General features: G+C 40.1%; 2 protein-coding genes across 2 annotated transcripts in view; both read right to left on the bottom strand.

The window, feature by feature from the left end:
- LOC119503562 (venom phosphodiesterase 1) overlaps window positions 1–3,132 on the bottom strand; it is a 42,647-nt gene extending 39,515 nt beyond the window's left edge. The window contains 2 exon segments of the mRNA XM_037795404.1: window positions 1,482–1,569; window positions 2,995–3,132. Of these exon segments, the coding sequence (XP_037651332.1) occupies window positions 1,482–1,569; window positions 2,995–3,033 (127 nt within the window). The 5' untranslated portion in view covers window positions 3,034–3,132.
- Window positions 3,133–7,373: 4,241 nt separating this feature from the next.
- LOC119503370 (ectonucleotide pyrophosphatase/phosphodiesterase family member 2) overlaps window positions 7,374–19,927 on the bottom strand; it is a 47,027-nt gene continuing 34,473 nt past the window's right edge. The window contains exon 25 of the mRNA XM_037795118.1: window positions 7,374–8,246. Within this exon, the coding sequence (XP_037651046.1) occupies window positions 8,076–8,246 (171 nt within the window). The 3' untranslated portion in view covers window positions 7,374–8,075. The remainder of the gene's footprint in view (window positions 8,247–19,927) is intronic.

The raw sequence follows: 19,927 nt of genomic DNA, 5'->3' as shown, positions 1-19,927 counted from the left end.
TTCTTCTATGCCCTCAATGGCTTCGTCTGACGCTGTGCTTAGTAACCAGTTGACGAACATGCACGGCCGATGACGATGATTGAGCATGCCACTCACCTCTATTACGTTTGATGAGGGAATGTTAGGTCCTCGTTGAAGGTAACATTATCTCTAAAGAATGTTGTTCATCAGGACATTTCCTCTCTGATTACAGTAGAGACGCACCGATCCAACTTTTCCTGATACCGATGCCTGGGCTTTGGGTGTCGGCCGATACTGAGTACCGATCCGATACCAGTGTCTAATTAATCAGCTGTATGCCTTCCTGCCTTTGGCTTTCCATGTATGCACATAGAAGGACAAGGAGGTGTGCTCTCCTTGCCTTACGTTTCCCAGAACAGAGCCATACCACCAAATATATATTACTGCAAATGGAAATAACATTTTTCTTGGACTAAAGGAGTCCTGACTGAACTTATACACCGATCAGCCATAACACTAAGACCAATGAGAGGTGAAGTGAATAACATTGATTATCTCGTTACCATGGCACCTGGCAGTGGGTGGGATATATTAGACAGCAAGTGAACATTTTGAACTTTGAATTTTGAACTTTGTGTTGGAAGCAGAAAAAGTGGGCCAGCGTAAGGATGTGAGCGACTTTGACAACAAGGGCCAGATAGTACTGGCTAGACGACCGGGTCAGAGCATCTCCAGAACTGCAGCTCTTATGGGATGTTCCTGGTCTGCAGTGGTCAGGAACTACCAAAAGTGGTCCAAGGATGGAAAACCGGGGAACCGGCGACAGGGTCCGACCCGAGGCTCATTGATGCACGTGGGGAGCGACGGCTGGCCCGTGTTGTCCGATCCAATAGAAGAGCTACTGGAGCTCAAACTGCTGAAAAAGTTAATGCTGGTTCCGATAGAAAGGTGTCATAACACACAGTGCATCTCAGTCTGTTGCGTATTAACTGACTTCTCCTCGTGTCAGCACGGCCGCTCTGGCTTCCTCCCACAGTCCACAGACGTGCAGGTTAACTGCTGACTCTAAATTGCCAGTAAGTGTGAATGTGAGCGTGAATGGCGGCCTGGCGAGTACCCTCTAAGGATCAGTTATAGATAATGGATGCATGGATGGATTCTGTGTGTCCCTCCACCTTTTAAGCTGACCATTACTTGGCCTTCGAGGTGTTCAGAGCGGTCCTGGAAGTGCGGAGCTTTCCCAGAAACTACGCAGAGAAAACTCAACAATGTGTGAGGTAACAGAAAGCAACTGGCTTCAATTAACAATGTTGCCGTGTTAGACGTCTTGACCATTTTTGTAAAACAACCCAGATAATTTGAAATGAAAATTAGACTTTCAGTAGTTAAGTGGTGTAATTATGAGAGTGAGTGAAGAGGGGAGATACGTAGCAGACAGATGACATGTGGAAAACTGCTTCTCACGTCAATGAAAATGTTTGTGTGCAGAGACATTTATGCATGTGTGTGTCTGACAGTACCTTTGTTTCTACATTTCTGCAAGTCCAGTCCAAGACCAAGTCCAAGACCGAGGATTAAGGTCACAATCGATACAGCCAAGACGCCGATCTGTAAAACACAAACAACAGATTTCCTCAGAGTGTGTGCTGGCTAGGACAGTCAAAGTTTGGTCTGATTAGTTTATGTATTGTGTCAGTAGTCAGTTTTTGTGAGACTCTGGATATATGATTTAGAGCTAAAGCATCCATTTGCTTGAATTATTTGATCTTGATGGAAACACAGTTTGGAGCAATTATAATTTGAGTTTCCAGGACTTTGATTTGCGAGATAAATCAATAAACACATCTAACATCGTCATTTCCAGTAACACACATTGGAAGCAGATTGTTTTCACATCTGTGCACATTTAATAGGCCTGATTTCTGGGACCCCTTTGAAAATGACCATGACAGCTTTTCCTCGCCAAAATTTAGTGTAAGTTTGGAGCGTTATTTAACCTCCTTCATGACAAGCAAGTATTTTTCTGACTTCTTTTGGGATATTCTTCAGACTTTTTATTGGACATTATTCTGGCTTTTTTCTGACATTTTCTGACTTTTCTTTTTTGGACTTTTTGTGGGATTTTTTTCTGACTTTTTTTTGGACATTTTTATAACTTTTTTCAATGCTCCGCAGTCAGTAACGTTATTGTCTCTGACTGGGTGCCGGTGTCTCCCTGTTCACTCCGGCTGCGGTAGGAGACGATAACGTTTCTCTTCCTGCTTCAGCCCCCGAGGCTGAAGCAGCGGGGCTGAAGCAGGAAAAGCCAACACTAGGATCAGCATTGATTCATGGAGAGACCTTCGTCTGGTCAGCTAACATTACTGCCAAGCAGCTGAAATATAGAGTGATATTGTGGTTTTAGCTGACGTGTGTCGCCTCACTCGTTCATGTCTATTTAGAGTGAGCAGGCGCGACCTCGACGCTGACTTCCTTTGAGTTAACGGCCACAGGTGTCGCTTTTAACAAGAATTTCTGAAAGTTACAAATATTACCTTTAACTTCTCCACTGAAGTTACGACACTTCCAGAGTTATTTTAACCCTAACCACGATCTTTTTCTACCTAACTAGGTAGTTTGTTGTCTAATCCTAAACAAGTCAATCTTCTCCTAAGCCTAACTAAGTAGTTTTATTGTGAAAAGACTGGAGCGTGTTGCTGGACATTCGTAGGAAAACGCACTTAAAATATGAAAGTCGTGCTGAGCATCATGAAAAAAAAAGGAAATTTGTGTCTATGTACACAAATCGAATGGATTTAATTTCGTGACTATTTCACAAACTGCCGTGAGACTGTGTTGGATATCCAATGAAAAAGAGAGAAGTGCTCTCAGCAAAACCTCCGTGGACAAGTAAAAAACTATACCTACCCAAAGCACATCTTGGACTCAATTAAACTCCTGAACTTATAAAAAACAAACGTAAAAAAGCCTCTGAGCGTTGCATCGTGGCCTTCCCCATTAATCCATCAATTCAGAACCAAAGCCAATACTCACAATAATCTTCTTTTTGTGCATCTCCTTCACCAAACCCATGGCTCACAACAATCTCACAGCTCACAGACAGAAAAGACAGACGACAGACAGATAGAGAGAAACACATTCCTCTACTTGTGGAAAAAAGAGAGATACCGTATCACAGCAGTGACCTCTGGACTAGGTTTGAGCAACAGATAAGTAACTGATTGCCCCAACGCGGAGACAACCTCACGTTTCTGTGTTTCAAACAACAGATGGCGATGCTTTTGACAGCTTTCAACTCCATAAACTCACCTGATACACTCGACATGAGAAGGTAGCGACTGTGGTTAATAATTAGCAGAGACCTTGAATACACTTCCCAGCAAATAGAGATTCAAACTGCCAATGAAAGACGGTCTGATTGCTTTTAATATATCAATAAGAGCTGATAACATGGAAATATTTATTGGTTTATTTGACAGGTATCAAGATTAACTGCTGCAGCTGGAACAGATAATGGACTATTAATGATGCCGAGATGATGTTGACTGCCAGTAACTGTGCATTAGCTGTATCAAAGGAGACTGGATGGTACCATTTATTTCAGTGTCATCAGAAACCTTGAGCTTGAGACTCATTGAGAACATTCTGATTATATTTTGAATAATAGGGTTGTCAAAGTTAATGATAACGCGTTATTAAATTTGTTTTAACTGACATTAAGTGAGAAATCTGTTTTGGGTTTACCATGTTATGATTTGAGCATATTTTTTATGCTAAATGCAGTACCTGTGAGGGTTTCTGGACAATATTTTGTCATTGTTTTGTGTTGTTAATTGATTTCCAATAATAAATATATACTTACATTTGTATAAAGCAGCATATTTGCCCACTCCCATGTTGATATGAGTATTAAATACCTGCAAACTCTCTACTAAATTGCCAAATTTGAAGGACATAAAAGCAAAAAAAATATGTTTTTAAAAGGATTAGCAGCCCCTTACACACCTACAATGATGACCTGTGACTTATGACAGATACACACCCTGTTTCCACGGCTCCTCGAGCCCCATCACATGCCTTCAGTTACAAATTTACCAGCAGTATGCCACCATTCCCTCGCTGAGCAGTACACGATGCACTGGACTGCATGCTTTGCATTGTACAGTCTTGTCCTGTTTGGCTCATCCACATGGCCAAATTTGTCATTGTTTTGTATTGTTGATTGATTTACAATAATAAATATATACGTACATTTGCAAACAAGATGGTGACAACCAAAACCAAGATGGCGACGTCCAAAAAGCAAGATGGCGACCGAGATGGTGACGGCCAAAAGCAAAGATGGCGACGGCCAAAATGCTGAACTTCAAAACCATAGTTCACAAACCAGAAGGGTGACGTTGACGCTACATCCATTTCCTACAGTCTATGTTCCTTTCTGAGCTGAGTCAGCAGGTTCAGGAAGCAAGTCCCCCGTCACGTTTTCCCTCGTTACAGAATCTGATTCACGCAATCCGTCAGTGACTCACCTATATACAGAATATTACAATCCGTCAGTGAATCACCTGTCTACAGAATATTACAATCCGTCAGTGACTCACCTATATACAGAATATTACAATCCGTCAGTGACTCACCTGTCTACAGAATATTACAGTTTGGAAACGTTGCGGTTACGGTGCGGTGGTGACGTCCCTTGTTACTTTAATGATCCACAGGAAAGGGGTTTTTCCAAATTGGTTCCACAAAGTTGGAAGAAAACTGTAACGTCTAAAATATCATATCAATATTTGCCTTCACTTGAAATAAGGAGCCAAACGGCCTTCAGCCAAAATGCATTAAGGCACGGTCATTTGGTGCTCATTTGGTGCTGATTAACAAAGACATTTCAAAGGCGATTACGTCCCCAAATCCGTTAAGTCTGGCATATATGTTGCATACTTGCTTGAAAATGTTAAAATATGACTGTGTTGTTGAATAGAAGGTTATTAGAGAGAACTGAATATGTCATTTTAATGAGGCACCCAGTGTATTCGAGTAACAGTCAATCATGCAGCTGCGGTTAGCCAAGACATTCAATCTAATAGAAAACACATGCTCCTTCATAAACACATCATTCACACTGCAACATTTGTTTTTGAGCAGAGTTCAAGTTGTATTTGAGCAACCACAGAAACTGTGCAGACGTTGATGAAAGAAAACAGAACACACAGATCTGATTTTATTTACTTTGGCAGCAGAAGCAGTGATTATTCAGCGAAATGATGAAGAAGTCAAGTCCAGTCAAGTTTTCCAATTCTCTACAGCTTTTATTTGAAAGACTACAGGAATAAACATGGCTTCGTCTACCAAGCTCTCGAGTCATTTTATTGATTATTTTTCTCTGTTCTACTGATTACCTCGATAGCTAGCTATGTTAACTCATCAGTGTGACGTTACTAAAGTAAATACCAAACGTGAAAAAATACAGGCTCTGACTGCTTTTATCTGTGTAGAGTTAAAAGTGTGAATGCAGGAAGTCGATAATAAGGAGATGAGGTGACAAACTGTCGGTGATCTCCCGATTAAAGGAAACATCTTTTGTTGTACAGCCTTGCTCTTATATTTGTAGTTTTAGCTGTCTTTAGAACCAATGATTCTGCAGGCAGCAAAAGATGATGACCAAATTTTATGAACCCCTGTGTTGTGGTCTGGCTGCATCTCCGCAACAAAGCTACCGAGTATGAAAATAAGATTTTTAAAAAAGAAAAAAGATTTTTCCTTTAAGGTAAACATCAGATTTGTCACCTCCTTGAAAACAAAAAGAAAGAAAGCACTACATCAGCGATCTATTTCTATCTTATTACAGTAAACGGGGCCAGGTCTTTTACAATGGATTAATACTGTAACACTATGTGCTGTTATTATTATTATGATGCTACGTAATAAATATGACAAGTTGTATAAAAATATACACCTAGATGATCAGAGGAGAGAGAGAGAGATGAGAGGGAGGAGGATGTGGAAACAGACAGAAAATAGTTGCAGTTGGTGTGCGTGTTTTGTGGATTTGTTCATGTGTGCACCAGAGTTAGAAATTAACTATTTTCTATTATGTTTTGTCAGGGAAAATGTCGTTGAACTTGTATGCTGGCTTCCATTTGCACCATTTAGTCTTAGTCACCGCTGGAAACAGTCATGAGTACCTACGGGCTATAGTATATTTATTTGTGTAATATGTTTATGTTTAAACCATTTCTAGTACAACACAGTCTCACAGAAAGTTCGTAAAAAATAGTCAGTGAATTGAATCAATTTGATTTGTGTACATCGACACGAAATTTCCTTTTCTTCATGACGCTCAGCCCGACTTTCAACAATGTATGTTTATTTTCTGCAATGTATTTTTCATGTATTTTCCTACGAATATCCAGCAACACGTGACGGACGTGTCAAAGATCACGGTTTGGGTTAAAATAACACCGGAAGTACGGAAGTTATGTGACAAATTAATCAACTTTTGACTTGTGGTTTCACACGGGACACAAACAGCGGCTCCCCGACCTCCTCGTCACACTGTGTTCGCCACTCATTATTCTTCCCGGTTCACAATTACATCCGAACTGATTTCATGCTGACCATCACGAAAAAAAGATTCTATTTACACAAATCAATACATCAAATTTTGTGTCTATTTCACGAACTGCTGTGCGACTGGGCTGTCTAGTAATATAGAGATAAAAATAGAGATATTCATAATTGTGAAGGACGTATTTAATGCCACATACTTTATAAACTTCTGAAGGTCTCTGGATACTTTCTGACCTTGGTGTACACATGTCGAGAATCTGCTACATCTTTATATATATCATGTTGTTTTAAAGGAAAAGTTTGACCTTTTGGATTAAACAAACTAAATATAACATGTGGTAACACTTCATTTTACAGGTCCACAGTAATTAGGTGATAATTAGCAAGTAAGTACGTTATTTAATAATTATATGCTAAAATAGCAATAGAGTTTTTTTAAGACATTTAAAACAAGTTATTTGCTAATTATTATCTATTTACCAGTAGACGTGGAAATAAAGCATATTAATTAACTTTGTAATCTTTTCCTGGAAATGAATTAAATAAATTACCAGGTATTGGGGAAAAATAGTGAAATATAATTATTAAATAATGTTTTGTAATAAAGTAATTATAGATATATTTTGAGGTAAATATTGGGGTAATTTGGCAGTAATTCTAAAGAAATTTCAAATAGGTTACCTGCTAATTATCACCTAGTTACCATGTCATTTGCAGACCTGTAAAATGAAGTGTTACCCAACATGGACAGTGGTATCAATGTTGTTCAATGCAAGAAAGAGAATAAGAGTATTTCCAAAAATGTCAAACTATTCCTTTGCAGAACCATACCAGCAGTGTTGCATGTTTTAGCCCATTCATTACAATTTACTGACTATTTTGGCAAACCATGCTGTAGAGTTTTCAGTAGTTTTGAATGTATTTTTCCAACTTTTCAGGGAGGCTTCTTCTTATTTCCAGACAGCATGAAAGGTTGCTGTAGTTTGAGAAGTCCTCTCAATGAAAATAACAAGACTGATCAGCTGATACAAGTCATGCTAGTCTCAAGAGTCTTTTATAAGTAAGAAAAGATACATTAAAACATATTTAAAATCTACAGCATGCAGTGGATGGGCAGTAGGGTTATAAAGAATATATTGTTTATAGTTACGGAGCAAAAAAAGACTCCAATATAGTCCTTTATGTGTGCACGAGGATGTACTGTATGAACTCTATTTAAGAAATATGTAGATGTGGAGAAAGTCCCCATCCTGCATCATTCCTGTGTTAGCTGATTCCTTCTCAGATCTTTGGGGATAGTATTGAATATTCCTCTTCTAATCTTCCAAACTACTACTTGCCAAACTATTCTTTTAATCTTTTCAATTTTCAAAAAAAATGTGTTCGCTTTTTCCAAGCACTTCTGGGGGCAGTTCCTCAGGAGCGGAACAACAACACGCCGGCTGTCCAGCGAGCATGCAGTGAAAATGCAGGACTTCTACAAAGGGCTACATCCTGTATCTGTGTGTGCGTGTGTGTGTGTGTGTGTCTGTCTCTCTGTGCGTCTAGTCGTCACCCTCGAAGGTGTTCAGGTAGGTTTTGAGGCTCAGCGTGCTGCTGTAGGTGAGGTTGGTAGACCGGTAGAGGTCCAGGCCCGTCAGGATCTCCACGTCTCGGACTCGGGCCGTGTGGTGCTTCAGCAGGTCTTCCACCCACTGCGACTCTTCCTCTGCACTCTGCAGAGACACACAGACAGGAAGTGGTTATCCACTGTGGATAAAATCATCATTTATGTTTCATTTGCTGTTTTCATGCAAGCAATGAATGTAGACGTGAGGGATGGAATGAAATGCTGAAAACAAGGAAGTAATGATTTATTATTGTTTGGGCCGTCAGAGTTAATAATAACACGTTAACGGAAATTTATTTTAACGCCACTAATTTCTTCAACACATTAACGCAATCGAACTTTCAGAGGTTGTAGCGGGCTCAGTTTTAAAACTAGAGTGACGATGTTGGTATCATATGAAACTAGAAAAAACCTGATGAATCCATTGTCATACTAGGAGGTTAAATAACGCTCCGAACTTAAGCTAAATGGGCATGGGCATTTTCAAAGGGGTCCCTTGACCTCTGACCTCCAGATATTTGAATGTTTGAGGGCTTCTGTCCAAAAAAATGTCAGAAAAATGTCCAAAATCTTTTTTTTTTCTTTTTTTAAAATCTGAAAAAAAATTCAGAAAAAAAAAAAAAAAAAAAAAAAATACTAAAAAATACTAAAAAAAACGAAATAATAATCAGAATAAAGTCAGAATAATACTAGCTCGTCATGAAGGAGGTCAAATAACTCTCTAAACTGACACTAAATTTTGGCGAGGAAAAACTGTCATGTCCATTTTCAAACGGGTCCCTTGACCTCTGACCTCCAGATGTGTGAATGTAAATGGGTTCTCTGGGTACCCACGAGTCTCCCCTTTACAGACATGCCCACTTTATGATCATCACATGCAGTTTGGGGCAAGTCATAGTCAAGTCAGCACATTGACACACTGACAGCTGTTGTTGCCTGTTGGGCTGCAGTTTGCCATGTTATGATTGGAGCTTAGAAGGGTTACCATACTTGTGTAACCGCTATTGCGTAGGACTAAAATATTCCCATGATGGGTGGGGTTTACTGCAATGACAAAAATAAATGTTAAATAAACGCCTGCAGCTATGGGAGAAGTGTGTGATGTTATATTAACCTTTAGTCCACAGCACAGGTTCCCGTAACTGACGGCAGCAGGTCTGTTTATTCACCCATCATTCGTCAGATCAAACAAGTATGCAGCCGCTTATGATTAAGCGTTTACGACATTTATACATTTTTCTCAATCTCACATCATTATAAACTGAATCTCTTTGAGTTTTTTAAGCTATTGTTTTATAAGCATATCAAAAAAAAAACACGCTGGGCTCTGGGAGCCAGCAATGAGCATAGATATGATTTAATCAATATCTGTTTGTTGCCGCCTTCAATTGTCAGTTCTGGACTGTGTGTTGGACAAAACAACCAACTTCAAGACGTCAGTTTGAGCTCTGAGGCCTTATTTCTTTTTACATTTCACTAATTTATTGAAAGAATTATTGATAAAGAAAATGTAGCCCTCAAATCATAATTGAATATTAGAGAGCCACACGTCTCTCTTTTAGAAACAACCCACATTTGGATTTATGTTTTAAGTATAACAAAATATAGTTAGAAAAATATTAGAAACATGTGTTATTCTATGACAAAGTTATCTGTTACCATGGTAACTGTATGGACCAATAGCGGCTGCTGGCTGATTATTTCGGCCACGATTGACGCCGTCTCCCAGCGCAACTTGTGTTTTGCGTTTTAATAGATCTATATTGTGTGTGTGTGTGTGTGTGTGTGTGCGCACCATGCACTGTATCCTGTGTAATTCACATTTAATGATTACTGTTTACTGTTGGGAAAATATAACATCCACATCCTGACGCAAATGATGACTACCTGTCTAATGAACGTTTAATTGCGCTGCTTCGCACGACTTCACATGTTTCCAACGTGCTTAGCTCCCAGCGTTAATTAGCACCAAAAGCGCGGCACTATCAAAGGATCCAAAGTTAAACGTTATGGAAAAGTTTCACAATCTAAAACCTCCGAATGAATGATACAACATGTGGATGAGCTTTGCACTGTTTACTGTCCACACAAACAGACTACTGGGCGCCTGGGTTAGCTCAGTTCGTAGAGCGGGCGTCCATGTATTAAGGCTTGGTCCTGACCGCGGCGGCCCGGGTTCGAATACGGGCCCTTTCCGCATCCACTCTCTCTCTCCCCCCTTTCAAGACTCTATCCACTGTCCTGTCAATAAAAATAGAAAATGCCCCCAAAAAAATAACTTTAAAAAAAACAAAACAGACTACTACAGATTACAGTAAATTGTCTTGTGTAATCGTACCTGAGGGATAGATTTTCCAAAGTGTTTCCATCCTTTACTGGATGTGTAGTGTTTACCACGCTGGATTTAACATGTGAGGGTTCAGGTCGTATCCACGCAGACCCTCCAACGTTTTATACTTCATTGTTTTGGCTCGCTGTGGTTTGATTTGATACAGAATGGATATGACATCACGTTAATCAGACTACAAGGATTAAAGCGGTAACTTCCTTCTACCTCCGCATAGACTCAACTAAACAAATATACTGGAAAAACAAAGTTCGGAAACTTGTGTTTGGTGGATTATTTCTCTGTTGTTACAATGCTAATGGTTATTGTATTTTACATCGTTGGAAAGCCTGTTTATTTACCTTCGCAATGATGTCCAACTTGTAAGGATCATGCATTGGTGGGATGAGCAGCACAGCTGATTATGTGGGTAGCGCCCAAGAAAAATTTGCCAAAATGCTCTGCCAATGGTAAACAGTGTATTCTCATAAGGCTACCAGGAAGCCTGCAATGACTGCCCTTCACCGTCAGGCCCGTTTGCGCTGGTGTCGACAACACAGACAATGGAACCTGAACATGTGGGGGAATGTCATGTGCAGTGATGAGTCCAGGTTCTGTCTGCCAAAGTTGGATGGCAGGGTCAAAGTATGGAGACGACGTGGAGAACGCTCTGCTGATTGTTGAACCGATGGAGTAACAGCTTTTGGTGGGGCAGTGTCATGGTGTGGGGCGGCATCTCCCTCACTGGCAAAACAAGGCTTGTCATCATTGAAGGCCATCTCAATGCAGGGAGATATCGGGATGAGATTCTGCAGCCAGTGGCGATCCCATATCTCCACAATCTGGCACCTAACTTCATCCTCCAAGAAACAACGTTCACCCCCACAGAGCCAGGGTTATCACAGACTACCTCCACAATGTGGGAGTAGAGAGAATGGAACGGCCTGCAAAGAGTCCAGACCTCAACCCAATTCAACATGTGGGATCAGCTTGGGCATGCTGTACGTGTTAGAGTGACCAACACAACCACGCTGGCTGACCTGCAACGAATCATGGTTGAGGAATGGAACGCCATCCCACAGCAACGTGTGACCAGGTTGGTGACCAGCATGAGGAGGAGGTGCCAGGCTGTTGTGGCTGCGTATGAATCTTCCACCGCTACTGAGGCTCCTGACGGTGTATTAAATGAATAAAGTGTAAAATAGCCAATATGTCTTGTTTGTTCCTTGTTACTGATAGAGAGTTCAATCATCCAATCCACCAAACAACTCAAAACAAGAGTCAACACCAACAGGAGCAGAGCATTTTGGCAAATTTTTCTTGGGCGCTACCCACAAAATCAGCTGTGCTGCTCATCCCACAAATGCATGATCCTTACAAGTTGGACATCATTGCGAAGGTAAATAAACAGGCTTTCCAACGATGTAAAATACATACATAATTAGCATTGTAACAACAGAGAAATAATCGACCAAACACAAGTTTCCGAACTTTATTTTTCCAGTTTATATTGAGTCTGGCTTTAAAAAATGTATTTTAAAATCGTAAATTAAAGAAATCCCGATACATAGATGAATTGATTTTTTCTCCCACCCCTACTTAATACCAGCCTTATTTTACAAAATAATCTTAACTGAAGGTTCGTTTACTTGTTTCAGATGCATCTCATGGCCTTCATCAGGTTGAAAAATACATCATAAATTACCCTTTAATTAACGTTTAATTGCAATTGTTTACATGCAGTCAAATGAGTTGATGTTCTGCTTGATGCCCGACGGCGACCGCAGAAATAAAACAAGATGAAACGAGACAAATTGCTTCTCACCAACGGTTCATATCAACGCGGTCTCTGAGTCATGTCATCAAGGGGATTGCCCGCTTAAATGTTGCCTGCGAGCACTTAAAGTGAGTAATCATTTTACTGTTGTTTTTAATGCATGATGACAGACAAACAAATGAGGGGAAAGAGAGAGCAACTAGTTTATTTATACTCTCAATAAATCATATGAGCTAATGCACGAATTGTTGTAACTGTTCTGGACCGATGACACTAAAGCGGTAAATGAGTGACTGAGCAAAAGGTCACAGTGTTTAGTGAACAATAACCCATCACGAGATCAACAAGCTGAGGTGAAAGGTGAGCGTGTAATGCTACAGGTGTCAGAACATTTCAGCCTTTCCTCACAGTTTTACAGGGTAATATTACTTTTGACTTTTTGTGGCAAACATATGCTTTTCATGGGATATTTTATCGTGAATGAAACAAGACTTTCTCTACTCAAATATTCCGTTTTGATCATGTTTGGTCAAAAAAATGACAATGGAGCTGGAAACATGTTGAAAATGTGCTGCATTTGGTCTGCAAAGATCATAAGACTTTAACAAATAAAGTTTATTGTTATTACTCTGCATCATTGGCCTTCCATTGGTACCAACCATGTCATGCTAGGTTGTCGCCAAGGAGGCTAAATAAACGCTCTAAACTTACGCTAAATTTTCACGATGAAAAACTGTCATGGGCTTGAGTTTGCCATGTTATGATTTGGGCATATTCTTTATGATAAATGCAGTACCTGTGGGGGTTTCTTTTGTGTTGTGATTGATTTCCAATAATAAATATATACATACATTTGCATAAAGCAGCATATTTGCCCACTCCCATGTTGATAAGAGTAATAAATACTTGACAAATCTCCCTTTAAGGTTCATTTTGAACTGAAAAAAAAGTGCAATTCATTTGTGATTAATCATGATTAACTATGGACAATCTCATTAATCTTGATTAAATATTTTAATCAATTGACAGCACTAGTGCAAAGACCTCACTGCTTCATCTGTACCAAAAACAGTGTGCAGCACAACCTCCCTCTCTCTCTCTCTCTCTCTCTCTCTCACACTGAAGTCTGAAGAATTGTCTTGCAATGACATGTTCTCCAATTAAAACTGGCTTCATCATTTCCCGCATCATCACCCTTACAAACAACTTGTGTACTAGCCATAACCGTAAAGTTTACTTCAAGCAAAACAACTCCTGGAAACAGCCACTCAGACACATTGTTCTTCCAAGTTACGAAGTCAAATTAGAAGCACATTTCTCCATCGTTTCTGGAAACATTCTTTTGTAATATCGGTTAAACCTGGGCGTCACTAACAATGACCTATTCATAATGTGGCACGTAGACCACATTGACCACATCTAATGCACTTGCTGCACATATTCCTTGAACTGAAAGTTCATAATGTAACGTTGCAGTGACGAGTTAACATTTAATATTAATGATGTGTCCATTGATTCCCAGAACTACAAATAGTCTCACACAAGAAGTAGGCATGCACGTAAAAGCCTTTCCTTCCAGTTACTGCTGTTACTTCATAGCACCAACAACAGCTAATGCAGGCTTATGTCTGTGTTCCTCACTGTGATGGAGGATCCATAAAAGTTTTTTAGGTTTATCACTATATAGTGATGCAGGAATGAGTCCTAAAACCCAGGAATGAGTTTAGCACTTCGGTTCCCTCATCTGTAAGTCAATGGGTTTAAGGTCTGTGGTTAACACAAGCTGAAGAGACTTTAACGTTTTGTTCTACGACATAAAATGCATCAATTTATATCACACTCATGAATTTTGAAGTTTTTACCTGTCTTAAAGGCACTGTTTGTAACTTCTTACAAATCGGGACGGTGTCCCATGCGTGCTCGCGTGTGGCTACGCTGTTCTAACACAAACTACACGGAAGCACCAAAACCGCAAAGTTATATCTAGTGAAGCCCGTCTTGCAAAACAGTGTCAACTCTTCCTGCTCCGGCCTCCCGACCGCGGCCAGAAAACACTTTGGAGCTTTGGTCTCCAGGGCCGGAGTCTCTGCTCCTCTGCTACTCTGCCTGCTTGCCTTCACTCACACACCGCGCTCGTTCTCACTCGCTCCACCTCTCACGTGCATGCGCGCACACTACACACTGCAGAAGACGGGAGTCTGAAGCAGGAAACACTAGGATCAGCATTGATTCATGGAGAGACCTTCATCTGGTCAGCTAACATTACTGCCAAGCAGGTGAATTATAGAGTGATATTGTGGTTTTAGAATGGCCATAATGTTTACTCTTTAATCTTCGCGCCACATTAACATCCGATGTGAAGCAATTACGTCATGGCGCAATCTCCTGGAAGGTCAAGTCTGTTCAATTTCTGTGCTTCAACATCACGAGAGTTGAAAGAAATTCAGCTAAAAAGCTAAGAAAACTAAACTGAAACAAATTTCTGTTCATTTCTTTCTATCGTTTCAGTTTAGTTTTTCTTAAAGAATATAGTTTTTATTTTCATTTTAGTTTCAGTTTTAGTTTACGATAAAAACCCTTAAATCATGCCACAAAACTCCAAAGCCAGACTTGAATCAGGGACGTTTCAGTTCGTGAGATGAATATTTATATTAAAAACTCGACGGGCTTGATTCTCTACAGCGAGCCTGCTCAATCAGCCTCTCTGAATGGAAAATCTGATACAACTGGAAAGTTTGTGTTGTGATGACGTAAGATCGTAAGTGTAATCAGATCTTTCCTGTCCTGTCCGACAACTTTAACCTGATTTACCAGGATGACGGAGCTGATCTTGAGATAATGAGGTTGCATGAGAGCAACCAAGGGTTGAAAACAACTGGGCCGAAACCAAATAACTCCCACTACATCAGAGCCTTTCATCGAGGAAGTCTAGGGATCATTTTACTGCCCTACGTTTACTTTGAAGAGATGTGCCAAAAAAAGCTTTTAACGCATTGACACAACTTGCAATTGTTAGGTTGTAGCAGGCTCAGTTTTAAAGCTAAAGTGAAGATACTGGTATCATATGAAACTAAAAAACCTAATGAATCCATCGGTACCAACCATGTCATACTAGCTTGTTGAGAAGGAGGTTAAATAACGCTCCAAACTTACGCACAATTTTGGCGAAGAAAAACTGGCATGTCATTTTCAAAGGGGTCCCTTGACCTCTGACCTCCAGATATGTGAATGTAAATGGGTTCTATGGTTAACCACGAGTTCAAGCCCAACCATGACGTTTTTCCTAAACCTAACTAAGTGGATTTGTTACCACCTACTGGTACTGCACCTTCATACACGCCTTGGCGAGGAAAAACTCTGACGCGCTATCCTCTGGTGGGACAGGCTGGTGTATTACACGCTTTGGCGTGTTCCCGGGTCGAAAGTTTCTAGATGCCCTCTAGATTGTAAAATGAGCTTATTTGTGTGTTTCATCTGATCAATAATGAAAATATGTTTGTTTGTTTTATTTCTCTCTCTGGTGTTTTTTAAATGTAATTTTTTGTTTTGTTTTAACTGCTTTTGATTCATCCAACTGTACTTCATAGTTTTCCATGCAGGCTGACAAAGACGTAATAATAATAATATTAAACTGTGGAATTTCATGAACCAGGAAAATATTAACCAATATTTTGACTGTGATTTTTAATATTTCAATGACAGAAAACTTCCATGACACATATGTTTTGTTTTTGTTTTGTTTTGTTGTGTTGTAATCTGTTGATATCTGCTGTGTCACTGTGACCTATGACTGCATGGGAACGTGTCAAAGAGCCTCAAACAAAAGCTCAAAGAACAGAGTGACATTTGACAAAATATTTTTCCAGACACCCACACACCTTGTAAAGGTCCCGTCTTGCCTGCACGTCACCATGAATGGAAAACACATGGTAGCAGTTGTATTTATCTTTACGAGCATCTAATGGTATCTAATGTGGGCGAGACGGATAGGACAGGTTAGTTTGCTTCAGTTTGAGCTGTTTCTGTCGGTGTCCTGATCACTACCTCACAAGGGACCTTTAAAGGGCGAGTTCTTTTGTTTACAAATGGAAACGCCCCACTCAGTTAGCAAAAAGCAGTGACATAAGTTACCAAAAGTGAGCTAATAAATAAGGTTATGAATAATGTGAGTCAACGCTAGCTGTACTAAGTTTGGAAATTAGACAAAAGTGCGCATGACTCACATGGCTCACCGCTTAACCCCTCCAAAGGTTTTGCCCTTTTGAACTAATTAAGAATTAGTCCATCGAGCGCAGTGTAGCTTGTTATTAGCTCACCTTCCTTAAGTTCAGAGTGGCCAACATTTTTTAAATTTTGGGCTCCCTGGACTTCTAACCCCAAAATGCACAACTAGACCACACTGTCAACCATCATACCAAATTTGAAGTTCCTAAGTTAAATAGTTTCCGAGTTCTGCTCCGGGAACGAAAGTGTGACACGAGAACGGACGAACAGACGGATGGACGGAAGGACGGACACGCGGAGCGCTAGACTACGTCGTCACGGGGGTATAAAAACTGAAAGGGTTAGTTCAGATCAAATCTATATCTGTTTAGAATTTTTTTACCTCGCAATCAGACCGCCCTTTTTGACGGGGGACTGAAGCCGTTATATCGCTCTCTTTAAAGCCACCAAACTCCATTCACATAAACAGTCATTTTCCCTCTCAGAACAGGGGAGTAGCTCGTCTGCTACTGCATCCATCGGTTAGTTAGTTTGTGTTATCATGTGACTTTCTGATCTGAACTAACGTGGCGTCCACAGCAGTACGTTGCTTTAGCTTCCTGCTGGTACTCCTGTCTGCTTCTCCAAACTGGGAGCACGCCGACCGCCATCTAAGTTACTGTATTAATACACTGACTATAAGGATGTATATACATGTAGCAGCGTCATCATGCAGAAACCTACGTCAGGTCATGACGAGGGAAAAAGGTTTTGGAAGGGCTTGAAGGGAAAACAGGATTTTGATGCTAAAACATACTTAATTTGTTTGGGTTTGACTCACACCATGACTATTAAACCATAGAGAGAGTGATGTTGAACAGAAGCCGGTGGTAAAATAATACAAACACAGTTTCAAGACCGTTTATGTTTCATTACAAGCAACTAGAACTAACGTTTTATCATGTCATGTGTTGTTTTTCTGGCGTATAAAATCAAAGTGTTGACCCTGAAAAAGTTCAGATTTTTTGCTGCACAATTGTCTTTGCAAGCTGAATGTTTTATGGTTAAAGTTGGAAGTAAAATCTGTCTTTAACCCTCAGCTTTAGAGCTAGAGTGAAGCTACAGATATCACATGAAACTTTTGAGGAGGAAAAACTGTCATGGCCATTTTCAAAGAGGTCCCTTGGCGTCTGACCTCAAGATATGTGAATGAAAATGGGTTCTATGGGTACTGATAATCATGATAATCACATGCAGTTTTTTGAATGCAATATAAATGTGTTATTGTCTCCTATTCTAAAATGGTGTTTGAATATTTCTGCATACTTTGGTCCCTAAACAGTCTTTGAATTACATACATTGGGTATCACTGTAAAGCTGAGACTCTTGTGGATCCAATGAGCCCAACTGTATTCATGTGTGATGATGTTAGTCCCCATAGGAGACATTTCATTGTAGTGAGACCTATTTCTTTGAAACTTGACCTCACTGTATAAAATGACCTGTGGTGACCTCTAGGATAATCACAGCCTCATGAAACTTTACAGCCACAAACTAGAGACCTAGAGCATTCAGAGGATGGATGGATCAAACTAGAGACCTAGAGCATTCAGAGGATGGATGGATCAAACTAGAGACCTAGAGCATTCAGAGGATGGATGGATCAAACTAGAGACCTAGAGCATTCAGAGGATGGATGGATCAAACTAGAGACCTAGAGCATTCAGAGGATGGATGGATCAGACTAGAGACCTAGAGCATGCAGAGGATGGATGGCTTTCCTAGCTAGATTGATCAATAAGGGGGTTTCTGAGCAGTTTACACAACAGAAGTGTTCGCCATCCAATCACGGAAAAATGCAATTCTTGCAGAAATATCCAAAATGTCAAAAGTTTTTTATGCCAAATCACAGCATGGCTTTTTCTATGGTGTTCCTCAAGGTCTTGGTGTCTTAATGTGGTATTTTGAAGGGATTATTGATCATTTTTGATCAATTCTCCAGTGGTACAAAAATGGTTAAATTTAGCATCAAATCTGTGTAACAAATGGTATCAATCCAAAAATTGCTGCAACAACTTATGAGACATAATAGAGCACGAGGATGACCATCATATAGTTATATCATCAAGTCCTTATACACTTTTACAATTTATAATGAATTCATGTATATTTCTTATTAATGACTAGAACAACTTGACACACAGTGCTGAGCTGCATCTCAAATAATCATCAGGTTCCCAGCTTTCAGATGATGTACACCACTTCTATGTGACATCTACTGTTGACCTGCTCAGTTCACCCAAACTGTAACTGTATATTTTAAGTATTTTGTTCTGCTGTCAGAGGACTCGACTTGACACCCCGCTCTTGGGAAAACAGACCACCTGCTTCCAATAATGTTCTTGGACTTCTAGGAAAGCCATTGAGTCATTTTTACAAACACAGTTTGTAAACAGAGGATTCTCCGCTAAAACATCCCTGCAGTCGTGCGATAAGTGCAACCTGGCAGGAAATAAACTACTTGTTGTTGATGCTGTTTTAATTTAGTGCTTTTAACTGTAGTTGGACGGAGTCCAGGAAAAATTTCCCCACGGGGACAATAAAAGTATATCTTATCTTATCTTACTTGATCTACACGACTCTGAAATGGCTCTGACAGCTTCCTCAGAGCATCAACTTCCCAGAAGCAACTAAAACGATAAAGCAGCTTCCAGTTCAGAGGAACACGGCAGGAAAACAGCCGTCACTGTCAAGAGGAGTATTGTCGTCGACGGGGCTTCTTAGGAAGATTTCAACAGTTCAGCTAATTTAGGGACAAATGTGACTTTTCCCCTAAAAAGGACAAAAACCTCGGACTTCTCTCTCTCACTTCCTTATGACACAATTATGCAACAAAAAAACCTTCCTATAGCTGCATCCTTTAAATCTAACTTCCTTTTTCTATGTGACATAACGGGGCTTCTTCAGAAGTGTTTGTCTCTTGACAAGAGTCTCTTGACACAAACATTTTCTGTTTCACCTTTCAGCCGACCATTTGACTAACAACTTAGAATTATTCAGAAATATCACTGGAACAATATACAGTGTGTGTTTTATTATTTATAGTCTAGTTGCACTTTTGATTATCCCAAAAATCTAGGATCTGTCCAAAATCGTCATACAAAGGGACAATGGTGGAATGCAACAAAAGCCGCGTTTCCACCAAGAAGTTAACGATCAGTTTTTAGTCCCTGGAACTACTTTTCAAGGAACTTAAAGGTTCCTTCAGCCCACTGTTGTCTGCGGATCTAAAGACCTGTGAAGGTTAGGCGAAATAATCCGTTGACGTATGAAAAAGCAACGTGACTTGAGACGGCTGCTGTTGGTCGCAGCAGTAAACACACTCGCCTGTTTATGTAACTGCGACGATATTTACTGCTGCAACATTATTTACTGATGCACGTTGGATGTAATGAATGAAATGAAACTACAAGAGCATCTG

The sequence above is a fragment of the Sebastes umbrosus genome, chromosome 15 (genome assembly GCF_015220745.1).
Source record: "Sebastes umbrosus isolate fSebUmb1 chromosome 15, fSebUmb1.pri, whole genome shotgun sequence".
NCBI classification, from domain to species: domain Eukaryota; kingdom Metazoa; phylum Chordata; class Actinopteri; order Perciformes; family Sebastidae; genus Sebastes; species Sebastes umbrosus.
This window is presented reverse-complemented; position numbering and strand designations above follow the sequence as displayed.